Source organism: Lissotriton helveticus, chromosome 3_1 (genome assembly GCF_964261635.1).
Source record: "Lissotriton helveticus chromosome 3_1, aLisHel1.1, whole genome shotgun sequence".
In the NCBI taxonomy this organism is placed as follows: Eukaryota; Metazoa; Chordata; class Amphibia; order Caudata; family Salamandridae; genus Lissotriton; species Lissotriton helveticus.
This window is the reverse complement of record NC_136061.1, coordinates 740,446,324-740,473,966: the sequence shown is the minus strand read 5'-3', so window position 1 is coordinate 740,473,966 and position 27,643 is coordinate 740,446,324. Positions and strand designations below refer to the sequence as shown.

Genomic DNA, 27,643 nt, shown 5'->3' with positions numbered 1-27,643 from the left:
GTGCAGTCGCATCCTAATACTGCGGTCGGGACCGCCAACTGGCGGTCCTGATTCTGCAAACCACCTGACATTGTAATGAGGCCCTTATTGTTCCATCCACTAGTGCATTTTGGGTGTGTTGTAGTAAAGCAAAGAAGAACTACTGCAAAAGTGGAAAGGTCTGATCCTGGCATTCTTTGCTCCGTAGGTCAAAGTGGAACTAGGAGTGTCTTAGAGTGTCCCCCCGCCCCACCCAAAGGCTGGTGTATCTTACAAGGCTAGACCCTCATCCAGCCTTCCTCAGAACACCTCATGACATGTGTGGAAGAGCAGAAGAAGTACTGCACCTACTGTTTGAAACCTGTGAGGAGACCTGAAGGACTGGATCTGCTCCCACCTGTACAAGGAAAAAGACTTGGGCTCAGTTGGCTGACCTCTGCCATGGCTACAGGGACACATGAAGCTACAAGAGACCTTTTTCCGAAAGTGCCCAACTGACATGTAGCGGCTCGTACTGGACTCTGCTGTTGGCTTCTGCGTACCATCCTGTGAAGCTTCAAATGCTTTTCCAGTGGCCCTAGGGTCCTTAGATGTGTACTTCCGTAATTGTTTCGGCACCAGAGGAAAGTTCACTACAATGCATTTCAGTGGTAGGAAAATGGCAGAGCCTTATCACTAAAACAGGTAATCTAACTTGTGTGCTTCTTGTAACCGAAATACTCCCATGAAAACAAACCATCTAACAAACAATTTTGTGAATTTCACTTCAAACTTTAAGACCAAAGTAGTATCATCCAAGCAGGAGAGCCTTACAAGGGATAAAAGCTTGTGGCTTCATGCCAGACCTTCTGACTCCAAACCAGTCAATAGCTAACTGAGAGTGCTCTGACCCTCAATGGATGATATTGCTTGATTAGAATATAGCAATGTTGCAAGCTCCATTAAAGACCATGAAAGGGCCCAGTGTCAATAATGGCTTGTACAGACCTTCTGTTCCAGAATTCCAATGTTTGTATTTCTGTTTGTCTGTTGTGAATTTAGAACAGTTTTCTCCCAGTGGACATTATAGTCCGTTTGATTGAGGCTACACTGCCTTCACCTGCGGCTCTGTCCTATAAATCGTGTTCAGGGCCTTTAACAACTGCTGTATCCCTCGGCAGTGAGCTACAATGCCTTATTTTCTACTGCAGTGGTGGTGTGTTAGTGTTGAAGAAAGTGGAATTATGAGTACAGCTATACATGTATGCAAACACTACATGATAACAGAAAGTTTGAGGCTTCTTTTGTACCCCATTGTAAGATTACTTATAATGTAGAAGCCTAAATAATAAACTAAAAACAGACTCAGTCAGGCTCACATTTAGAAAATTGAATATACTTGAACACAGGGACAGCTGGCATGGTAACCAAGTGTTCAATTTGCTGAAGGTCAGTACGTTGTTTTATTCCTGTAAAGCACAAAAAGTTGTAACAAGGCATTTCAGTACATGTCCAATAAAATCACAAGTGCAGCAGAGTTTCTGTGGAATTATGAACAAATACTTCATGTGTTCATGATCAGACTGTACAGATTAGCACAAATATTATATACAGGACCAATCAAAAGAAGCTTATAGTACGTGCCACCTGCATGGTATGGTGTGGCGATGCTCATGATTATCACATGTCCAGTGCTGGGACTGTGGGCTTTTTCCAAGCATAGGCAAGGATGAAACCAGTCCGAGGTAGACACTTCGTCTCACCCCTAACGGTGTCTGTTGCAAGGCTGGCAAGCAATTGAAACTCATAGGTGATGTCTTTGAGCAAGTCTTGCTTTGCATTACTAGAAGTTTACTTCAGCACATTACATTAGTTGACCAAGAGTAATGCATTTTGCTGTGCACATTCTACAGGCCTTATCCGAAAACGGCCTACTGGCACACAAAAGGATAAGCAATGAAAATGAATTCCACAATAAGCTTTGCTCTCTGACAAAAATAACTTTCATGGTCCTATACTTGAATACATGTACTATTCTATATTGGTTTTCTTTTTTTAAATGCATTTTTCAGGCGACAATTTGACTTGGAAATCATTCCATCTTCATTATGTTTAGGGTGTCCTTGTATCAAGTTTGCATAGTTGTACAAGGTAGTGATTACTGTACTAATGTATTGTGGCAGCTGTAATTCACCCTATGTTTTAAAGCTACTATGCAAACTCGGTAAAGCGCTCTAATACCTTCGGGTCAAGTTATCACTGTATAAAACTTGAAAATAAATAAATGATAAAATTAGGCAATATATATATAGAATTTCGGTACATGAAGGCTGCTTGACCATCAGATACATATGTATGAGGACTCTTTCTTCAGCTTACTCTCCCAATATTCATTTACAGCTAAATGTTTCTAGTTGATTTTACAGCAGACATTGTACAAGAATGGAACAATGTGAGAGATAGCGATGACCTAAAATTATTTCTACACTATATTTTTTATATTTTTCTCTGTTTACTGCTTGCAGACTATTTGAATTTGCCACTAGATCCTTCTTTGCATTCGTTTTTAAGACATGTTTTTCAAATCTCTGCAAAGAGCATTTACTTTATAAGAAAAAAAATGGTAGCATACACTTTGATCAAACAATGTAGGCCATGGAATAAAAAAGGTCACCGAGTTCTCCCTGTTTTTCCTCCTTTTTCTTATGTAGAGAACCTCGAGAATGAGAAATTGAATGTTGCAGAAGTCACACAGTCTGAAATCGCTCAAAAGCAAAAGCTACAGACCGTGCTGGAAAAGATCAATGAAACTCTTAAGCTTCCGCCAAGAAGCATCAAGTGGAATGTTGACTGTGAGTTTTCCATTTTCCGATATATTTCTTGTTTCTTTTTCTGTTGGTGGATGCCTGTTTGAGTCCCAGAAAATCTACACGTAACAAAAAAGCTTTTAAATCTGTACACACAACTCTGTATGAAATCAGTTTACAAAATAGAGCATCAATAAAAGTCATGCCAATATGTGGCTCATTTCAATTAAACTGATTGGAAAAGTCTACTTGAAATTCAGAACAGAAGCCCAAGTTGTTGTAGTTGTTTTCCAGTGCACCTAAAGTATAAGGATTTTTTAAATGTAACTAAAAGAAAAATCTTCAAATTTCAAAAGCCATTGGTCAAAAATACGACTTTCCTTAAATTTCAGCTCTTGATCTTTTATGAATGTAAAACATGGCAATGAAGGGTGTAACAATTGTTTTATTATAGGTCTGTCACTGTGGAATTTTCAACATGTCCATGCATTATTCCAATTTCTGATATCACAAACATAGTAATACTTTCTTATCCATCCTTCATATTTTGTGACTTACATCTAAAAATAAGAAGCTAAAATATCGATCTGTTAAAACATCGACTTCACAGTACTGAATACAGAAAATTCGCATAGCTTGTTTGTGCGGTAATAGAACTGAACATGCAATAAGTGCAAAGCCTTAAGAATGAATTACTTACCTGGAACATATCGGGCCAAATTTAATAGTAAAGACTAATAGTATGGGTGGAGTCGAATAACTCCACCAAAACTCACTTTTCACGCGCTTTTTTGCCTTTCATGAAGCAGGTGTAATTGAATGCATGAAAAGCAAATGCAGGCACAGGTGTCCAGATACACTATTGCACCTGGCATGTGATTTTTGTAAGGCTGCCTATTCCCCTGTTTTAAATTGTACATAGCCTGCACTTAAGCACAGTGGAAAAGAGAGCCGAAAGTGCAAAATCACAAATATTATTTTCTCTGTGATGAAAACCTTTTTCACTATGTAGAAAGCCCTACTCTGCTCCCCTGCACGTCTGGCGATCCTAGAAGAATAGATATGGTAAGGGCATCTTTCTAAGGAATTTTCCCTGTTTGTATTTTTTCGGCTCAAATAAGGCCGTGACCAGAACCACTGATTAGTTCTCTCCTCCGTCTCATTTCCGTGGACCCCTTTCCTGTCACTCTTTTGCATCTTCCAAACTGATCAGTTTCCCTAAATCATCATAGGTAGTTGACTACCACAGTCACCTTGTTCCTTTTCAGCTGCAGTTGGGTGTGTAGGCTATCCACACACTATTTCCTGGGTCTGGGCCTTTACTACTCCTGGGTGCACCACTCCTCCCAGACACTGTACTTACATACCGTTCTCACTTCAAGACTATGCTGTGAGTAGCTGGACCTCTTTCGCACCTTTATGGCACATATAGCAAATATCCAAGTTGTTTTACAAAGCCTTCAGTGGGATTGGATCTCTGCCACCGCAGTGTGAACTTTTCATAGCTTACCTACTGGTTGTTTAACATTGCTTCGTTACTGGGGCATACCATACTGCATGGTATAGGTATTTATTGAGAATGCAATGAACACTTTTTATTAGATATATTTCCAGCTTCCTGATTGCTCCTGACCATAGGGGCCTTCGACAACCAATCCCTTGCACATAATTCATTTTCAATGCATTATTTCTATGAACTACTGAATATCTTTGCACGAGCTGTATTGTACAAATATTATCATGTTACGTATTGGCTTATAAGTGCAATCACTACATTAAATCATATTCGAAGGGACCAAAAGTGCCTTTAAATTAATGTTACACCATGAGTGCTGCTGTAAGGACTGGTGAGGATTCAGCTGATAGGTATTTTCGCTATTCAAGAACACTTGTCCCTGCTAAGGACATTTCTGGAGCTCATGCTTGTGGTACCATTTCACCTACTACTTCATATCAATGGTGCACACCGGGCTCTTACAGCAGGTTGCCTGAAATATGCATACCTCCTGTCAAAGTGTTGGTGTGAGGTAGGCGGTAGAAGACTGGCCAGCTATCACCAAGTGAAAAAGGGTGTTGTCATGCTTCTATATCTTACCCTCCCCACCCCTACTTGGACTACTATCTTTTTTTTCATCTCTGGGCTTTAAAAAATTGAAGATTGGTAGATTTTCCGCTGTTCTTTGTAGATCGAAAAAATCCATACTTGCAATTAACCTGCAACAAATAATAATAAAATCCTGTGAGTCCTCTTGGACACTTAAAGTGTCACCTAAGATAAGCCCAGTGGTAAAACATTACAATGTGCATGTGTCTCATCTGCCTATGCTCAGAAAATAGCTATCAGTCCTCTCGTGTCACTTCTCCTCACCTCATTGAATTTTAAAAAATGTTGCTCCTCTCTAGATTGAATCTCTCCAACTGGGTCTATACCAGAATTAGTGTTGTGTAAAATTCCCATAATGTACTTTTGCGTATTAGCCGAAAGGAGGGAGCAACTGGGCTGAGCTCCGGGTCCTGGGATCACATCCAGTGCAAATCCCGACCAGAGCGACCCCCCGATCCCCCCCCACACCCCCTGAGTGACGCAGCTCACAATCAGGGTCTGGATCGGAGGTCCTCGCAACCCCCCGTTGAACATGGAGGAGGCTACCGGTCCTGACGGCAGAGCTACTTGGGGAATTACCGCCCTCCCCTCCACACCAAGACAGAAGCATACCAGCGAGACCAAAAAGAGACAATCACTCACCCGTGCCAAAGACTGACGGAGATTCGGACCGAATCGGTCATTAGCGGAGACCCCAACCTGCAGCACAGCATGAGCGGCAACGATGGCAGCTGATCAGTAAAACGAACGCGACGTGGAGACAGTCGCAACCGAAACGCCGACCTCGGAGAGCAAGCACACCAGGCACAGAGCTACCGTTACAGGAGGAGGCGGATTTCAGCACAGACCCGACGCTTCGCTCCATGACCTCCGGTGAGTGCCTGCTCTCAAAATGGCCGCCCGCTAGAGGAAGCTAAACATACTCAGTGGTTAAGGTTGGTTCACCCCTGAAAGTTGTCAACCTAGGGTCGCACACCAGTTATTCACCACCAGGAAAAGAGTACTGGAAAGCACGGCCAGCGCAGAGGATTCTAAGCCCCACCGTGCCTCTTTGGCACCGGTGAAGCCTGACCCGAAAATGGCCGCACCGCCCGGACATCTGCCCTCTCCTTAAGAGCTCGAGTTACCTGGACCAATTAGTTAAAAATCAATAAATCAAATTAACCAATTGGTGCCTACAGGTTCCTCTCGCGACGCAGCTGACACTCGCCTTCCCTTTCAATTGTCGCAGGATCTTACTCGTATTTCAAATGGTGGCCAATTCCGCCCGTCTTGATAGGTTGTCTTTTTAAAATGTCGGCTAATTTCGTCAGTCTTTCCCCCTAGCTCGTGGACACAGCAGGCTATTTTATGTTGACTTTTGTCCCCCAAGTCGACTCTGAAGCAAGTAATACTTCTAACACAGAGGCCGCCTGACCCTAAAATGGCCGCTCCGCCCGGACATCTACCCCTGCCCAATGAAGCGTGAAACCTTTTGAGGCCCCTCACAAAGGTGGAGGCCTGAAGCCCCCCCCCCCCCCTCGGACTAGGGCAGCCCCCTCCAGTGGGATCAGAACCCCACCCCCTCCCCCCATCCCCCCCAGACCCAAAAGAATAGCCCAACTGAGCCCACATACCGGCTAGAAGGGAGCCTGTCCCTAAATTAACCGCTGCACCCAGGTACCAGCAAAATCAACCAGGAGTCAAATCTGAAGCTCCAGAAGCCCACAGAGATCCTGCCTAGGTCAGAGTAGCCCAGAACCTTGTGTCGCTCCCTCACTTGAATAGAACCTAGGGTTCGACACCCCCGGTTCCCTAGCGACTTGCCCTTAGAGAGGCCTCTTCCTAGCACCTGATCTAACTGCTCGCCCCTCCTTGCACCCCTCCCTCTCCCCCTCCCCTCAGAGCTAACTATTCGCGCCATTAGAGAGTTCTCGGAGCGCTTGACCTCACTAACACCCCCTGAAGAACCGAGCCACCACCCGTCCCTTCATTCCCCAAGCCCCCATTCCTGACTACTGCCTCTTCCCACTGTCCTGTAAGATGCCTCCGACCTCGCACTTAGTCATGCACCCTCGCCCCACCCTGAACTTCCTATATCCTCATGGACCTAACTCCTTTGCGATTTCTTTCCCCCACACTCTCCCCTTCAAAGCAAAAAAACTATTCAAGTCCAAACTAATTAGACGACATCCCGAAACACTAGTTGTTGGCATCTATCACTGTTCATGCAAAGGGCAACGAAAAATGGACTTCATCTTCCACACGGACAGGAGTAACGTCTGGGTCACAATCTTCAACTCTCACCTCCACATCTCTAAAACTACCATTACATCCCACAGCCGCAAATTAACCTTCTCCCTATTAAAGCACCAGTCCCTAAGAGGAGACATCTCGATTACCATCTTTGAGAACGGCACCATACTAATTCAGGCTAAGGATGAAAACCTTGAATTCTTCGACTCCATCTTCCCTGCTTTAAAGAAAGCAGCTTCACAAAACGCACAACAGACAAGGCCCCCCCCCTCAAGCAACCCAGCTCAAGCACTAAACCTCCTGCTCCGCTCAGGCCCGATCCAAGAGACCACCCTTTCTTGCTACGAGATTGCCCTAGTCTAGACCCCGCCGCAACCGTAGACCATCCGACCACCTTTCCCTGCCCCCTCACCCTCCCAACCCAACCCCCACAGCCCCCCTCCCATCCACCACAGCTCCACAGTCCCTCTCCTCCCACTAACCAGTCTATACCTAGTTCTCTTTCACCCGCCCAAGAGGGAATCCGACCCGTCACCCCACTAACACCTATTCAACCAGAACAGAGCTCCTTCAGCGAAGGGGACCTTGTCCTACATCCTCAACTAGGCCTCCGACCCCTCCCCCTTGCCTCACTGCAGTTGGGTGACTTGCCAGAATCAGCTCCCCAGCCACTTCCTAACCCCCCTAGAATCGACACGGTCAGCAGCCTCTCAACCACAGGGCTCTACCCCTCCCTCCACCTCCCCCCCGCTCCTCCAGACAAGCTGATGCAACGCCTTGAATTGCTAGAAGCACAGCTCAGGATCCTAGTTCACGGCCTAAAGGAAACTTTTCACTCCCTAGGTAAAACACAACGGTCATCCCCAGTCTTGGCTACCCCCCTTTCTCCTTCGCTAGCAAACAGAATTGACCCACCACCCACCACCCAGACCATGGCTCACGCAAGCCCCCGGCCCCCTCTTAAGAAACCCTGGGTGGATTCATGACCAGAGAGACCCAGAAGAAGGTATCCCAACCTTTCCCACCAGGAAGCGACCACACTCGCCGCATCATACGACCACCCTACCATCCCCCTCCACAAGCTAGCTCCCAATCTACAGATATCAACTTCGCCCACCCTAGCACAAACCCCGACTCTAACATCCTCACCCAAATCCACAATCCAAGTTATTACTGGTATAGGTAGGGACCCTCCCCAACGCAGACCCCCCAGACCGCCAGAGTACCTAACTTCTATACCCAGGGCCCTCCCTGACACTCAGAAGCCTAAAGAAGAACCACACCTCAACTGTATGCTCATCAACAGCAGATCTGCTGCCAAACACGCTACAGAAATAGCGGAAGCCATCCTCTCACATGACCTGGATGTAGCCTTCATCACTGAAACATGGCTTAATACCCTGTCTCTCCCCAACATGGACATGCTGGTGCCTCCAGGTTTCTCAATCATCCATAAAGACAGACCTGAGCACAGAGGGGGTGGTGTAGCTATCATTCACAAGAGCGACCTCTCCATTTCAGAACATCCCTCATGCCTTTATAATTCCTTCGAATGCCTAATGGTCATCATCAAATCGAGTACTAACAGCCCACTTCACTGCCATCTCCTGTACCATCCTCCCGGTAACCACAACGAATTTGGAACACAGCTCAAGGACTTGATCACCCAATGCGCTCTCAGCAACGATAGTAGCCGAATTCTGGGGGACCTTAACCTGAGATGGAATGAATCAAAAAACCCACTCATCCAATCTCTGAATGATCTCCTGCTAGATAACGGTCTGTTCCAACATTGCCTAGAAGAAACACACCACCGAGGAGCAATCCTAGATGCAATCATCGCGGACAAGAAATCAATCACTATTGACTACATCATTCCTGTCGACTGGTCCGGCCACCACATTATTCTTTTTCATATCAACCATCCGGCCCTTCCCAACCCCCCCACTCTGGCTCCTCCTAAATGGGTCAGGAACACATCCAGAGTCCCTCGAGACAAACTAGAAGAAGGGCTTAGCTCGCTCCTTCCAATCGAAGTGGAGCAACTCTCAACCTCTGATCTAACCTCTCTCTACCACTCTAACCTGACACTCTGCTTGGACAAGCTGGCCCCCTTGAAACAAAAAAAACCTAGAAAAACACCCTCAAGGTCTTGGTTCACCACTGACATCAACGAGGAAAGAAGACACCTCAGAACTGTTGAGAGAACCTGGAGGAATAATCCCTCCTCCCTCCATCGCGATCAACTTAAGGCAGCACGCAGAAACTATAATAAGCACATCATGAACAAAAAGTCATCATTCTTCTGCCTGGCCCTAAACAACGCTAAAAACCGCCCCAACGAACTCTTTAATATCATTAGGAGCCAAACATCCAAACCGGCAACATCCAACATGACGGCGTTAAAATCGCTGTGTAACAACTTTGCTAGCTTTTTCAATGATAAAATCGCCAAAATTGATCTGGCTCTCAGCAGGGACCCTGCCTCTCTCACGGGGAACTCGACACTAGCAACATTAAGTAATCCTCTAGTGAGTCCTCCTACGCTTTGGTCCTCATTCCGCCCCATCCAGGAAGTTGAGATAATCAAGCTGATAGCCGCCGCTAAACCCTCATCCCACTCCCTAGACCAGCTCTCCTCGAACCTGATGAAAGACATGAAGCTCACCCTAGCCCCAATCTGGTGCAAGATAATCAATAGTTCACTGAGTACGGGACTCATTCCTGACTGCCTCAAAGTAGGCCAAGTCACGCCGTTACTAAAAAAACCTGGTCTGGACATTGAGGACATGAACAACTTCAGACCGGTGTCCAACCTTCCGCTCCTATCTAAAATTCTCGAAAGATGTGTTCTCCCTCAGCTAACCCAACACCTAGAGAATATCAATCTACTTGACCCTCACCAATCTGGATTCAGAAAGGGATGCAGCACCGAAACCGCAATCTTAAACGTCCTAGACGATCTTCACATGTCCCTCGACTCAGACCAATGCAGCTTTCTCATCCTACTTGACCTATCAGCCGCGTTCGATACAGTTGACCACTCCCTGCCCCTCAAAGCCCTCCAAGAGCGAGCGGGCATCGAATGGACGGTACTTAAATGGTTCTCCTCCTTCTTTCACAACCGCTCACAAAGAATAAAAATCAACGACTTCGAGTCCGACCCCCGGCCAGTCAGTAGAGGAGTCCCTCAAGGATCAGTTCTCTCTCCTCAACTCTTCAACGTATATTTATTTATTTATTTATTTAAGAAGCTTATAAAGCGCGCAGCTACCCCCGTCGGGGGTGTCCCGGCGCGTATATATGGAACCCCTTACCACACTTCTAAGGAAATCGAACATTCCCTTCCACCTCTACGCAGACGATACACAACTCTACCTGGAAACTACATCGATTGAAGACATCCACAGACTAAACGCCACACTCAAAGAGGTCCAGCAATGGCTCTCAATGAACCACCTCAAACTCAACCAAGAGAAAACAGAAGTTCTTCTCATCTCAAACAGAGACAAAAACCCGCAAATCGAAGAATGGCTCAAAGCCTTAGATGCCCTCAACGGGGCTCTCACGCCAACGAACTCTGTGAAATCCCTAGGGATCACCCTCGACTCCAAACTGGACATGAAAAACCACATCTCAAAAGGCGCAAAATCCGCATTCCTAAACCTGAAGCTCCTGTACAGAATAAAACCCTTCCTACCTCCCAAAGATCTCAAACAGGCCACACAGGCGTTGGTGCTTTCCAGAATCGATTATGGAATCGCAACCTTGACCGGTTCAGCAAGTTCTCACTTAGGTCCCCTGTCCACGACCCTCAATGCAGCAGCAAGAATGGTCACAGGAACGAAAAAGTTTGAGCACATCTCTCCGGCACTTAGGGAACTGAAGTGGCTTCCTATTGACCAACGAGCCAGCTTTCGCACAGCCTGTCTCACCCATAAAGCCCTGCACACAGGCAAACCGGAATATCTGGCTGCCAAACTCAAAAGGGCCGGTCAGTCCAGGAACCTCAGAAGCTCCAACACGCTTCTACTCATCCCACTAAGAGCTCGGAAACAAAAAACCAGAACGAAATCCTTCGCGGGTAATGCGCCCAAAATTTGGAACTCCATCCCTCCCCACATCAGACTGACCCCCTCCTTCCCGAAATTCAAGACACTTCTAAAAGCCCTCTTCCTAGAGCGCTCTCGACCGTTAAGATGAACCTAGAATGGACTGAAGAAGGGTTATATTGATTTCCCACCTCTGGGAATCACGCTCCGGTACTGTTGTCATTCTGACGCTGATTTACTTAACCAAATATGCTTTGTCTGCATTTTCTTCTTTGCTCCTATTTTCCGTTCAGATATTGTTTGCATACAATTTGTACATGCTGTGAAGCGCTCTGATACCTCCGGGTCCAGCTAGCGCTATACAAAACTTCAATAAATAAATGAATAAATAAAAATAAATATTTAAGAAAAATTTCAGAAAAGCGCAAGAAATAGTTGATGGATAAACTAAATTTAAAACTGCCATTTGATGCTATATGTTAGTGCACAATGCTTTCTCACAACTGATTTTTATGCAAGGATGTATTTCAATCTATAAAATAGTGCAAAGACACAAGCCCCGCAAACAGCAGCCACTTGTAGTCTTGTCATTTATGTTGTTCTCATTCGCTCGTGCAAAATTTTTAAACAACCTGTGCATAATTATTCAATGTGGTGTAAACTTCGGGAATATTACACAACATTAATGAAATTAAACCAGTGTTCACCCCAGACTACCCACAATCCTAAAACTCAAATTAAAAAACTGCAAGGAATTTAAAACAAGGCATTAAGACTATACCTTGGCCTCAAATAATACTCACCTCCCTTGGAAGAACCTCAATTTGCTTCTTGTACAATAGGAGATCAAATCCAAAATACCATACAATAGACCCAACATGAGAAAGGTAACTTTACTTGCAAAATTTGGCCGCTCCTTTTGACATTGGAATGAAACAAGGAAACCCAAAAGAAAAAGACAAGTAGGACCAACCTTCATTTCCTTAATCTTGACCTGTCAAATAATCTTGCAATCTTAGAATGATGGATCAAAAGAACGATTGTACTTTTAGGAATGATTTGAAAACCTCCTTCTTCAGAGATTCCTTCAATACTCACAATCCTGAGTAGGAAACCTACCTTACTGACAGGTCCACTGACGCACTATAATACTTGCATTCTACTATCTTAACTGGTCCTCTGGCCATCTAGATCTGTTCTTGTTTACCTTTTGCTCCTTCCCACTCACATGTCCTCTGAAGTAGCCTCTAAGTGACATGTCAGAACTATTTAAAACTCAAAAGTGAACAAATAGATTAGTTTATTGTTGACAGATTAGGTAAACGTTTATGCATCCTCAATTTTTTCTACAATACTATCCATTGGGGTAAAGCTTGATCACCTTCCAAAATGGCCGATTAGACCCAGAGCTCTCGCCACTTAGGAAATAATAGCCAAATGAAATAACATGTAGGAAGGAAAAAGACTAATGGGTGCAGATTCCCACTCCGACATGGAAAAGATAATACTGATTGGGGAAAACATGACATACGCAAACATCCCAAAGCTCCCAAGATGGCTTCTGGATATCACAGGCAGCTGCAATTCACGAATCACTACGGGCACTGAAGCGGACAAAATACTGGCGGACTGCCTTGCATGGGGGTGATCACCTTCTGAGAGCCAGCCAAGCAGATGGGCAGTAGAAGCAGAGGCACCCCTGAAATGGAGGTAGGATGTTGCCGCCCATGCATGCTGCACCCCAAAGCCAGTGGTGCACATGGGATATGCGTGTGCCCCCCACTTTAAAGAGGGTTTCCCTGGGTTAACTCCAGCATGATCAACTGGATGGAGCTGTCTTTGCCTGAGGATGGTCTGGTGAACCTCCCTGCTAGACCGTACTGTAGTCCCTGAGGTGAAAACTCTCTGATACTGGAGGGATGAGGGCTGCAAACTGGGGCATAGAGAGGCAGGCAGTTGGTATCGCATAACATGAAACTACCAGCAGATATTGGTGCATGGCACAGACTATTCCTAATTACAAACTGCTCTTGCCCTCAAGAGGTCTAGGGAGAGGCAGGTCTGTGAGCATTTAGGATGTAGTATGCTCTCTGCGACCTCTAGGGACTGATGCAGGTGGCAGTGAATTTGCCGGGGACGGGCTTCTGACTCAGAGTTTACAAAATCCCTCTATCCAAGTTTGATCTCCGCCATGGGACAGTCCAGGGGCCCCAAACAGGCTAAAATCCATTTTGAAATGCTGCAGAAAGTAAATCAACAAGACTCTGCTTGCAAACCTGCTGCAGCTGGCCTGGGAGACCACGATGAATCAGAGGATGATCTGGACATCACGGCACTCCTGAAGAAAATGCAATAAAACCTCACATCCATAGATAAGAAGATAGATGCACTCAACTTTCACATGGATGCCATGACCACCAGCATGGACAAACCTGGAGACTGCCTGATGGAAGCGGAGAACGGAATATTGACGATTGAAGACAGCCTTCAACGGGATAGAGAAAAACTTATATAAATGGACAAAGCACTCTCCATTATCAAGGCAAAAAATAACGATCTGGAAACCAGATATTTTCATCAAAAATCGATGCATTACATCAACTGCGTGAGAAATTCTGCTGCATCACCCTTTGAGTCAATGCAGCAGCTGCCCGATGACAGCAGTTCCACAGCCTGCGTGGCTCAACAATAATGCTTTGCCTTCACTTCAGCGATGCTCGATGACCAAGCAGCTACCTGACACATCAAGCTCTCATGGTAGACACTTTGCTCCATCCAAGGTACTTTCTCAGCAGACCTTTTGTGGCTCCTGTAACCTGCCTGACCTCTATCACGGTGGGCCTGAACTTTGGGTTGTCATCTGTCCCGCGCGACATCAGGTAACCTTTTGATAGCTAGTGACTTTTAAGGACTATTTTTGATTTAATCTTTAAAAATTCAGATCTCAAATTCTACTTTTTGGATTTTTGTCATTTTAGTCTTAATTTTGCTCAGATAAATATTCTCTATTTTTCTAAACCTGTTTGGAGTCTTTTTTTTGTGTGTTACTTTTTGTGTTGCACAAATACTTTACACATTGCCTTTGTAGATGAGCCTGACTGATCTGTGCCAAGCTAATAGAGGGTGAGCACAGGTTATCTTATTGTGTATCTAGCTTACCCTGACTAGAGTAATGGTCCCTGTCTAGCCTGAGTGCATACCTCAGCCAACCAGGAATCCCTTCTCTAATACGCATCCTCCCCCCACTGTGCGAGAAGCACTTTTTATTGCTCTCTTGAAACCCAACAAAAAAGCAGAAAGCTGCAAGTAATGTAAAACCCCTCTCTCTCATTAATTGGGTCACCAAAATATTTACAAAAATTGCCATCAAATTGCTTCTGCTGCTGCCAGACATAATGCTTCCAGACCAAGCTGGTTTTATACCCAGAAGGTCAACCATGCATAATCTACAAACCCTCTTTGCCGTTTACCCTCAAATAAAATCCGAACTAGATCTGGAGACTATTTGTTTAGATGCTACCAAAACGATTGCCTCAGTCGCATGGTGATACTTCCAAAACATTCTGACCCCATTGTGGACCCTCACACACTTCCTGAAGCTTGCACACACCTATTATGAGTCTCCTGTGGCTAACTTATATGCAAATAGATGACTCTTCTCTCCAATCACAATACAATGCGGTGTCCACCATGGATGCCCGCTTTCACTGCTCCTATTTGCGTTAGCGCTTGAACTATTAGCTTCCAAGCTTTGAAAAAACCATGGGCCATACGCTCTGTGTTTTCATAACTGCCCCTCTTGATATCACTCTATGCTTATGATATCACTCAGGGAAGCCTTAACCCCATACTGTGGGAATTCATCAGATTCTGAATGATTGCTAGAAATACAATCATCTATATTTTCACTTACTATAGAGACCCATCCTGTGGACCTAGACATCCCACTGAATGATTTACTGAACCTGGTAATCTGGTTGAGCCATGAGAAATCGGAAATTTGTCATGTTAATTATGCTTGTGCGCTTAATCACCTCATACAACAGATAAACAGATGGCTAAAACTTCCATTATCCATGGCGGGCAGGCTGGTAAAAATCGCTGTATTTCACAATTTCCTGTAGAACCTCATACATATTGCCATACAAACGAGATGGGGGAGAGGGGGGTAACAGTCCCCGATATGAAGTTTTTAAAAACATGTTTGCTAAGGCCCACTTCACTGATTATTGGCTAAAGCCACAGTGCTACATGGTACACCTTGCCATAGAGAAACTCATTGCGAATGTCATCTCTCTCTTGAATGGTCCTTGGTCTAAATGTTCAGTTTAGCAGGATAAGATAAACACCATTCACTTCACAACCTCGGTTTGGGGGCAAGTTTAACCACTTCGACGCTAATGACAAAGCCAGCTCGTCATGGGCGTTACCTGCCCTGCGCTCATGACGAGCTGGCTTTGTCACAAACAAGCCATTTACTCCTTTCTCAGCGCACAGCAGGTAAACGCGGTAGCGCTGAAGCAGTTAAAAGCAAAATGAAAAATACACTACTATACACGCCCAGCTCTCCATTAGATCACATCCACACTTCCCTATAAGGATGACAAGCGAACAAAAAGCAGTAAAAATAGACACTTGGGGCGGCTTTAATGAAGGGGGACATTTTGGCACATTGGACTCATTAAAAACACGTAGAACATGTATACTGCCAGACATCTTTTATATCACAGGCCACAGTGCAAACCAGCCTCAGTGAAATTCCCAGGGGAGCCCGATTCTTTTGGTCCGCTGGAAGGAATTCTAAACGCTAAATCCTCCAAGCAACTTATAACAAAATTATATTGGAGTTCTCTAAATGCACTGTGGATGGGATGCGGAGCTAGACACCTAGCATGGGCGTGCCCTTGCATTTTTAGCTACTGCCAGCAAATGACTGATATCCTTCAAAGACTAATTGAGTTCCCTCTGCCCCTATCCCAGAGTGCAGCACTACTGGGTTGGGTTGATGTTCAACACATTCCCCATGCTAAATGCAAGTTCACCGTCCTTGCGCTCCTGCTGGCCAAATGGTTAGTAGCAAAACATTGGGTATGGGGGCGCGGTCCCCAAACAAATTGTGGCTGGCGGAACGAACATATTGCTGTGCAAATTGAACTCTATGAAGAAGTAGTACCAAAAACCTCACGGCCGTAAAGACATTTGGGCTCGGTTCTGGCATTATCTTTTCACTAGATCAGAGGCTACCTCCCATTAAGCATCATAAGTAAAGCTCCATGGTGCATAAGCCATGCGGTGGGTGAGAAGAAAAGAGTTTGACTGGATGTGGTGCATGCGGATGGCGTGGATAGGACATCTACTTTGGCTGTTTATTTAAGATGTTGACATGGTGGTACCTTTGGATTGTAATTCAATGGGGTTACTTGTGTTTCTTTAAATGAAGGAAAACGTTATAAAAAGAATAAAACCCTAGCCATCGAAAAGAATTGTTTGAATATATCGAAACAATCCATTGTTATGTGCATAATATCTTCTTAAAATCCTCTGAGTCTACGACATATGGATCCTGTGTGGTGAAGACGAACGTCATTCTGCAGCTGCAGTCTGTGTTCATCACTTAGTTCCCATAGACATCAGGTGCGGCTGCTCTCTTCATACAGTGGTGGTACGCTTGCATCCTTTCAATCTATTAAGATTAAAAATAAACATACCTGTCTGCGGGCTGCAGACCATGTTCAGTTCCTGCCCGCGCTCCTTGCTGGATAAAAGCATTGAGCCAATCCAAGCACTGCTCTCTTGCTGCTTATAATGCTAAACAGCATAGGAGCAGTGCTAGGATTGGCTGTAACAGGCAATCACAGTGCTCCATCGAAGAACTACAACATGATTTGCCTAATTCTGCCTGTTCGTGGAACTCCACGGAATCTCACACAGCTTTCAAGTGACTTCACAAGTACCGCCCACCACTGGGTTAAGTCAATCTTACCATGTTTTAGGCAGCGGGGGCAAGCACTTTAGCACTGGTTAGCAGTGGTAAAGTCCACAGAGTACTAAAGCCAACAACAACAAACACAGCAAAACAGGAAGGATCAAGGCAAAAGGTTTGGGGGAATATCTTGTCAATGATGTTGGGTCTAACAGGTGGTAACATTTTTTATTTACTTTGCATCGGATCTCAAATGCTGACAAGGGCATATGCTCGGCTATTTCAGTCCTTGTTACAGCATTATCTTCACAAAGGACACTGGAGACTTGGGTACCTTTATTATAAGGACCGCTTCAGTGTGTTGAGGAATTTATCCTTATACCTAAACAGCACATTAAAAAGTATCTGTGCTACCAGACATTCTTGCCTAATCCCCATATCAGCTTTTAAGGGTTACGTATGCTGCTGACCAGAATAAACTCAAGCTGGAATACCTGTCCGGCCACTGATGATCTCTGCCACTAGGAGCTTTTCCTTAAAGACTCTTGGCACTATCGAAATCTGCTCTGAGGTAAGAGTAGGATAAGAATAGTTTTCTTCTCCTCAGGGACATATACTTCTTCATTAGTGACAAAAGGTGGGATATTTCTTTCCATTGTACCTATCCCTGTCTTTAAGCCAGCAACTCATGCTCACTGTTCACGAGTATAGTCACGAGTATTTTACCCAAAAATGTCTACATTCCACCCAAAGGAGCAATTGTATGTTAGTTAAAGGCGCATCGACATCCACCTGTACTAACAATTAGGACTATTGTTGCTGATCTCCAAGTGGAGGGTGCCACACCAGAATCGAGGATTTTATTACATAAATACATCAGTGGAATATTCCTAAGATCTACATAAAAGATGGAAAAGTCAATAGAAGATGCTAAAGTCAATAGATGCCACATCTTAGTGAAGAGTCCAGGCCCAAGCAAGGTGAGGGCACTTTGTTCCAGGAAATACATCTTTTAATTTAAACAGCAAGTTTTTTGCTGAATTCCATAATATTCCATGAAGTTTTATCCCTGTTTGGCTGGTCAAAGATGATTTGTTTTTATGGTTGGTCAATCCTCTTCTTTGGGGTACTCTGCTGTGTTATGGGGACCAGAAGGGTTAACCTCATTTGGGTAGAGAGTACCATGCCGAACACCAATTTGCTTCTTCCCGATGAAACATTTCTCGTGACTGGTTTCCATCCATTACTGACTCTTTCCCTCAGTGCTGCAGCTCATCATCCCATGTGAATTTAACATTTTCTCCAGCTAAATTACCAGTTTATGTCCTCTTTCTTAGGTTAAGGACTTCGAGTTATGAACTGAATGCCCCCACTCGTTCTTCTCTGCAATTTGGAACTTCATAGGTTTAGCTGGAAAAGTTTGTGCCTTAATGAAAATATTTCTCTTTGTTCTTTTATAGTTAATATTTTCATTCCCCCCCCCCCCCCTCTCTGGCTACCCGTCTATGCAGCTCTCGGTGAAAGTGCTAGTGGTCACAGCTGCAATGAATCTATGTGGGTTTCTTGGCAGTACCCTTGCTGCTACCTCTGCATCCCAACTATAACCATAACACTGGTATGTGTCCTCTCTGGTATTTTTGCATCCTACCTTGCAGGTGTCCTTGCTCTTTTTGGGAAATACACCCTAGACAGAGAGAACATGACTGGTTGACGAACTTTGCCCCTATTGAAAGCATATCACACAGTTTTCCTTTGAACTGCTACCCCTAACGTTATCATACTTAAGCTGTACTGCTCCTCAGTTCCTATGTTTCTTCATAGCCTGTGCAGATGTACTATTACTGCATCCGAATGAATGTCAAGGGGTACATTGTATTTTAATGTTTGTATACCCCCTTTACAGCTTCATCATCTGCGAATGTACAGCAATGTACTTCCCCCATTCAATGGGGATCCAATACACGTTGCTGATGTTTATGCATCTTCAACTGACCAGAATTTCATTTTTCTAATAACATATTTATTTGCACTTCATAAAATAAAGCAGTTCTGACAATGCATTCAAACAATAACATAAGGATCTGTGTAAAATGGCATGGCCTCAATATAACCGCTTTTTTAGTCCAACATCTATTATTATCAAGAAATATAAAAGCAAATGAAGATGCATGAAGAGGTAACTGATATCTGAAAATTAGGCAGAACGCCCAAATAAGAGTTTTAATTTTAATTTTTGAGCATCCGTTACTGTAACCCCATTGATATAAATCAATGCAGATATTTTTGAGATATTCACTCTCCTCTGCTCATAAACTTATTGGGAGATTCTAAAAATGTTGCATCATTGGTGTTTAACTTGTAAAAAAAAGTGTTGAATTGAATATCCATATTGAGTTTCCCATCTTATAGGATTGCTCCATTGAGATTGCAAGTCCTTATATCAGTTATTCCTTCTAGAAGGTGTTTTTTTCTTGGTGGAGGGCAGGTTTTTGAGTGTTTAATTGATATCTCTTTGTTTAGTGTGGAGCCATAAGCCGGATGTTCAGATCTGTATTTTCCTCCCATGCCAACTCTTTCGAGGGATAAAGGTTTTTAAAGTATCTTCATTGGCTGGCAGGGCCCATTTTGGCCCTATATTAAAAAGAGAACTCATAATCTCATCTCAACACAGTGTTCAGCATTCTTATCATGTGTTACATCAACTGGCCTCCCCCAAACGTATGCCCTCAACTGAGAATGAAATGGGCTTCATATTTGGTTAGTGAGGCCTCTGGCATGGGGAAGTCCATCATAATATTTGTTTCCCAAAACTCTACTGGCCTTATTTACACCTAAGACCTTTCAGCAGTTGTATCTTTCCACAAACGAGAAGATCAAAACTTGTTTAAGGACCACGGAAAATCTAACTCCTTCCCCTCTCCCCCAAAGGACCAAGATTCATAACTGAAAACTGTACAAAGTTTAGATGGCAGGATCAGGCTGAGTCACTGTCCTGGTCTGTTATAAAGGCATGTAGCTCAGAGGTCAATGTGCAACAGATCAAGAATTCAATTAATTATGTACAATCAAAACCCATGATTGCACAGAAAATTCCGTATATTTTTCAAACACAAATGAATCTCTAGCTGCTCATGGATGTGATGCATTAAGAAGAGGTGGAAATGCAAACCATAGTGCTGGCCAAGCGAGGTAATTTAGAGAGACCACCAAGTCAGGTGTCTGGCTTGGCTAAAAGACAAAAAAGCACACGCTGACCCGTCAAATGGTTTGGTATGTAAATGACAGAGCAAAGGTCATACCAAAATGTGATAATTTTTCAAATTAATAAATAGGTTATTTCGTGAATCCTTGTGTGTCACTTTAGTACATTAGATTAAATCACAACATAACGTGTGTCAAAAGTAGTTTTTAAACGTTAACCTTTCCTCACCCCAAAGCCCTAACGACACTGCCACAAGTTACGTTCACTTTTTGGGGAGCTCTGTATATGTGGGAAAGATTATTATTCTATTTGGATCAACAATACTAGCCACTATAGCATACACATGAGCAAGCTGTTTATATAGTGCACATTCCGAACAGATTCAAGGTACTCTCAGATTTGACATTAAACTGAGGCACTGGAAGTAAAGCGATAACTGTACTGTTGGTCAGCTGGGGTAGCTGTAATCTGAACCCAGGTGTCCTGATTACATATTGAGTAGGTCAGTTACTGGATGAATATTTTCTGCTGCCTCCATTTTCCACCAAAGGTGTTTAATTATTTAAATATCTAAATTAGTACACCATGCTTACTAAATACAAGTATCCCATGCTAATTCGCTCTGACACGATATATCTATTAAATGTCGGATTATCTTTCTTGAAAAAAGTACAAAGTTAAGCGGAACAGAAAAAACAAGATCATTTGTATGTTAGTCATTACCTTCCACTGACTTAATTAGTGGTAGAAAGTGAGATGGTCAGCTCCTCAATGACACTAGTTACATCAATCAAAACAAACAGGACACCGAATTCCTGCAGAGGTCCTGCTAGAGGTCTGCAGTGATACACCTGTGAATTGCAGTCCTGTTTGATGCAGACCTACTAAGTACCTTTGAGATTTCATGCGTTCAGCTCTCCTGCGTGTAGTAGTGGTTATCTTTAAAAAACGGAAAAAAAACTACATTAGGGAAGAACAAGGGCAGTACCCTAATTTTGCTGACCGTTCATGATGTAAGAGGCAGGTCAGACTCATTCAGCTCAGCCCTTGCTTGTTTTGCCACTTCTATACAAACATTTGAAAAGTGCCTGGTTACCCCTGAGGACTTCCGCACGCTGATAAAATACTTAGATAAACTGAACTGCGAAACAGTTAAAACAGGAACACACTTAGCATTTTCCTAAAAGAAGGTTCAGAGATGGTCTGCCTTAGCATTAGTGGAAGTCCATTCCAAAGTCAGGGACTAGGAAGGAAGAGGATCTGGCACCACTCCTGGTTCTCGACATCCATGGTACAGCCAACAAATATTACAACATTCTAGCAGGAGTGTATGGAGTGAGCAGATTTCAGATCAACTTTGGAACTCTGTTATGCATCGCTTTATCGTTCCATGCACAATACTTTAAAATGTATCCTCATGGGCACAGACTGCTAATGCAGGCTTGCCAGGGTAGAGTTAGCAGAGTGGCGCCTGGGAATTTTCTAAAGAATTTGTGCTGCAGCATTTTTAATTACTTTGTCTTTTTATAATGCACACCAACCACAGCAAGCCACAGCAAATCAACGATAGATTATATTACACGTCCCTTGTCAAGAAAGATGTTACCAAAATGTGGGTTGAAATAGGCACTTATATAAGATAACTTGGTTTGAAAATAAATAATAAAGTAGTTCAATGAGCGGAAATCGTGAAATAAGTGGACATCTGTGTAGGAGCAGTGCATAAAGTGAGAAGGCTTTCAAATTCAGTATTTCACCAATCTAAATGATATATTAGTGTAAAAAAAAGCTGTTTATTAAGTGGTGTAAGCAACTCAATGCTGGGGTTGAAATGTAGTCCCCCACTATATATCAGTGCTATCACACACCTATGATTTGAACATGTACCTGATGAAATAAATCTATTTATTTGCCCAGAGGCTCCCAGACCAAGCCTTGCTCTCAAACAAAAGTTTTCCTAGAGGAATCAGTCAAGCTCTTATGTATTTTGGGGAAGATGTACGAAACTGGTTTACAGAGAGTCTTCTTGTTGTTCACAGAAATGTCAACTTTAGCTTGATCCGTGTTTTCAACATTTCATTTTTCATTCGTGGGAAGGGATAGCCAGTCTGATTTTTGTAGTTTTCAGTATTTGACAACTGTCTCACCATTTCATGGTCCTATGTTACGATGTCCTGAATCACTATTCCTCCCAGTTATCTTTTGGCTTCATGGTTATGCAATTGCCATTTTTGTAAGCTTTGTGAGGCTTCATGTTTCTCTTTGGTAACCTTATAATGGATCTGCCTGGATCCCTGTGGCATCCACTGGCATGCCTGGTTTCATTTTCTTCTATGCAGAACTCCCATTGATGTAAACATTATGCAATACTGATTCTTTGAATATTGTTGTTGCTTTTTACCTTTGAGGCACAGTAGCATACCCTAGTCCTGCTGATGACCTTGAGAAGTTCCTAAGGGGAAAAAACGTCATTGACATTCTCAAATAGACCAAGTGCAAACCTTACTGTGAATGTTTTTCAGTTGTTGCAGATACTTCATCTGTATAAATCACCCCTGTTACTTGTTTTATATATTAAGCTTAAAAAGAGATATTATTCATTTTATATATTTTGTATTGGGTGTGACCAGCAGAATGCCGAACATCGAAATGTGACATATTTTCTTTGTATATCGATTAGAAAATGTAAATAAGAACTATACTTGTGTGCGTTAACAGCCATTCTCTTTTTGAGACTGCGCCATTTTGTCAAAACCCATTGTTTCTATGCTTTTCTCATTCTGTATGTTTACTTCATTTGCCAGAGACCAAAACTGATGCCCTCATAATATTGTTTGTTCACTAGTGGATATTAGTAATTATATTAACTGCAATAGAAACATCTCTTGTATGATTTTGAAAATATGAATGTGCAAAAAGTCTGATTGAACCATCTTTTATCATATTACAAGGCAACAGAGGCCAGGCTCCCGAAAGGTCGACTTTAAGATCGTTCTGTCCACGTTCAATTTCATTGAAAAAATAGAACACACGCTCAAATTGTGCTTTGACAAAGCTGCAGTTGCCTTGATTTTCATCCATTAGCAGTATACTGCCACAAAGAAGATCCCTGCCGAAAGCAAGTCTGAAATAATGGTTGGCAGTCTGAGGTTAACATACATTCATCAGCACACTCCCACACTGGTATAAATTCTTCGACAAATGGAAGTAATGTTGACACTAAACACAGCTTGAAAAAATAGTTTCTTTATTACGCCTTGATCCATCAGGGACTTCGTTATTCAATTTGATAAAATGAGATTTACATAGTTGGTTTTGCAGTGCTACTCGATAATGGCCCACTTACACTGTTCAGTCAATCGGAATATGTTGACTTGATGCACAAACAGATGCTTCCTGAATTCCAAGCTAGAGTTCTACTCTAATTTTTTTAAATCAGAAGTCTGATCAACAATGTGTTTTTAGAAAGTGAAAGCAAAATCATAGATGAACAACACAAATTAAAACGAAATATTTGAAGTTTTTTAAATGATTTTTTTCCCTGGTGGTTAGGCCGGAAGATGGGCTATCTAACAAAAAAAATTGAAACAGTGAATACAGAGATATGCAAAGTAACCAAATATGTTTTTAGAAAGGTCTACTGTTCTCAAAGCCGTACTGTATAAGAAAATATGATTGTTCTAAAGATTATACCAATACATCTGACTGTTCCGTGTACCTAAATGCACATGTTTGCTTTGTTTCAGCTATACATGCAAAAAGTGTGGTAGCCATTCTTCATCTCTTGGTTGCCCTTTCACAGTATTTTAGGGCACCAATCAGACTTCCAGACCATGTCTCCATTCATGTTGTAGTTGTTCAGGTAAGTTGCCCAAAAGTAATGAGTAGTATGACTGGGAAAGTGAAAGCATGCAGAGATAAATGGACAAAGTGTGATTAAATACATGTTTGCAGAGTGTTCAGCATCTTGGTAAATTTGTGTGGATGTATTTTAAATGCCTTTATCGTGGCACCTTTGTTTAGGTCTACCAGTTACCTGTTCAGGTTTTGCCAACAGACAGCTAGCTGTCTGTTGCTGAAGACCTATTGTAAACAATACCAATATTTACAGTTGGTATGGGTTAGCCTATTGACCGTCATTCATTGGCTTGTCTACTGCTCAGCCACCCCAGCAAGCCATATTTCTGTTATTTACCCTCCCCCTCTGCTTATCTTATGCTTACATAACATAACATGTGTATTTGTAAAGAGCACGTTCACCCCCAAAGGGGCATCTTGGCTCTGAAAAACATATGTTTATTGTTACCCAACTCAATGGTACTCATTTTATTGACCTCAGAAAGGATGGAAGGCTGAGTGGACCCGCCGGGATTTGAACCTGTGACCATGAGGTCAAACACAGGTACCTGGAGTGGGTGCATTAATCTACTGAGCCACCAGACCCGGCTTTTTCATCATCCACTCTCTGCCCAGCGACCTGTTGCTTACCCCACCCATTTCAATTTGAAATATGTATTTTCTTTTTAGGAGGGCCAGGCAGCTTCAATTTCCTGCTGGACTGCTCCTTTCTAAAATAAATTCTGTTTGCCACATTTCATCTTTTTTTTAAATTTACCACTGCAAAATGAACATCAGGCATCTTCGAACAGTAAATTAAAATAAAATGCATAGTAAATTCACACTCGGGCATGGTGATGAAAGCATGTACTGGCATGGTAGTGCATACATGTGCGGTTAACTTTGGTCACTGTTGTGACATGATGCACACCCTTCTCTATTGAGAGCCAGTGCAGCTCCCGTAAAAGGTGCGCTGCCGAGATCCATTACAGAAATTTATAGAGCATCCTCACCACGGAGTTTTGGACCACCTGCAACTGTCTAATGGAGAATGTATCCATCTCCCAATATAGCATGTTGCTGTAGCCTAATCTTGACATGAGTGCCTGTACCATCGCCTGTTGAGTTCGAAATGGAAGTAATCAAATGATCTTCCGCAGCCATTTCAAAACAACAAAGCAAGTGGGTGCCACCTTCAACACCTGAGACTTAATCAACAACTTATCATCCAGCAAAAACCATACGTTATTGAGTTTGGGCGATGGATCTGGGAGCAGGCTAAAGATTTTAGGCCAGTGTTGGGGGGCCTCAAAGGGATGGATTTCTTCCCAGCACCAAAACCTCGGTCTTGTCTCCATTAGTTTTTAGTGAAAAGTTGTTAATCCACTCTGGGACCATGCTCAAACAGGAGTTCAAGGCTTCCGAGTTGTGGTATTGCACAGATGACCGGGAAAAGATGGTTTGCGTTTCATCTGCGTATGAGAATATGTCCAACCACAACTTTCCACCAATGTCACTAGTGTGCGCACATAGATATTAAATAGTGCTGGACTTAGGGAGGATCCTTGAGGGACTCCTGAGTTCAATGCATGTCGCTTGGAGGAGGCCATGGCTGAAGCCACCTTAAAAAAACGATCTAAAAGGAATTCATCCAGGTAAGAACTGTTACCTGTATACACATCTTGGCTATCCTCTCTACCAGAGAGCTGCTTAACAACATTTGGATATTATCCAATTTTTAACATAGTTCTAAAATTCTCAGTGCTTTCAAGCTTGCCTAGAAAGTCCCAGATACATTTTAATACCCTTGTGTTTTGTTGATACACTCACCTGCCACCATTAAAAGCCTCCCAAGGGGTAGAGTATGTGTCCACCAAATCTTAATTACTTTGGAATATCTCCTTAATCACATCTTTGAGTTCCTCTACAAAAATGGCATCACTCAATGACCGAGGCTGGAGTCTCTGTGGTCTGCCCCTAAGTGGTCCTTCAGTCATTGCCAAAACTAACAGTATTTTGAGTGCTCTGAATATGTTTTGTACAACTGCGTTATCTCCTTTGCCCAATGACACACATTCCTCATCCTCAGCGAATAGTTTTTATACTGGAGTCCAAGCTGTGTACCATTCAGTGGTGAATGTATGTCTTTTCTGCCCATGTCAAACTCTCTTTACGTCCAATATCTCATGATTGTAAAATACATTTTTGTGCCTCTGCTGCTGTAGATACAGATCTGGGCACACCTTGGTTTATCCAGCACATCATCGTGAGCAAAATTCAATTCGACACCCCAGATAATTAAACTAAGGTCCTAAGGAACACACTTTGCCAATGCAGTTTGACAAAAACAGTGGCTCTGTGGGCCTGATTTTGAGTCTGGCGGTCTTTCGACTGCCAGACACATAGTGGCAGTCCACTGTCTGCCTCGATACGACTTTGAAAGTCATGGCAGTAGAGGACCACAGGCTGTGCCAAGAAACAGTTGTTTTATCCCTTAATCCCGAAAAATTGACCCCAACAGTTGTTCCCTTGTGGTGGTGCAGCTCCACCACAATGTAAGATGCTCCACGGGACTGGCACAGTCCTGCTAAGCATATTACAAGTTCCGCCACAGCTAGCCATTTCATGGTGGGAGCCCCACCATGAATAGCCTAGTGGTGAAGGAACAAAGGGGGCCCCCACGCCATGGGGATGCATTCTGTCTGTATTCCCTCAAAGTTCCAGCACGGCATGGTTGTCATCGACCATGGCATGCTGGAACATTTTTGCTGTTCCATTGCGAAGCCTGTTTTTCAGGAACCGCCATGGAAAAGGTGAAGGACCATCCACCATACACAAGTTTAACTCGTAATACGGCAGGCAGTCCTTGCACAGGTTTGGCACAGCTGTGCCGGTGGTAAGCTGATGCAACTCCACCAAACTTGCAATCAACCCCTTAGGAATGCATAAATTAAATAGTGTTGCCTAAAGTCTGTAACACCCCTCCGCATCCGATTGTGCTTGCAACTATCTGAAAAGGACCTCTCTTAACATTTATTGTTACACCCTTACAAATACGCAATACAAAGAGTGCAATGCAAAGTACCTATAAATACTTCATTTCTCAGCAAAGTAATATTCCTCATCTCTGGGAGGATGTGTTTTTTGGAGGAGTGAGATGTCTATATATTTATCACCCTAACATTCCATGTCAATAGTTGTTTCAAATCACCAATTGTTTGATCTCGTTATCTATATGTATTTCTACATGTCCAATTGGTTTCTATGCATCTATGTCATGACTCTGTTTTCTTAAACTACACCAGCTATGATGGTACTATAACATTCAAGCTATTCCCCTCCCATTTCCTTCCCCAAACGGTTGTATATCTGAACAAGTTCCTTTACCCTGCATACCTGAACAACGCGGTCTCTATAACGACTGGGCCTTAACCACAAATTGCTTTACCACGCATGCCTTTATCACGTATTTTCGTGGTAAAGGCATGCATGGAACAGGGGTATGCGTGGCTAAGGTTGCCACCC

The 27,643-nt window shown here is 43.2% G+C and overlaps 1 protein-coding gene across 1 annotated transcript in view; it reads left to right on the top strand.

The window, feature by feature from the left end:
* Positions 1-27,643, top strand: part of PARVA (parvin alpha) — a 267,872-nt gene that overhangs the window by 141,776 nt on the left and 98,453 nt on the right. Inside the window, exons 5-6 of the mRNA XM_078680922.1 lie at positions 2,670-2,810; positions 24,028-24,143. Of these exons, the coding sequence (XP_078537048.1) occupies positions 2,670-2,810; positions 24,028-24,143 (257 nt within the window). The remainder of the gene's footprint in view (positions 1-2,669; positions 2,811-24,027; positions 24,144-27,643) is intronic.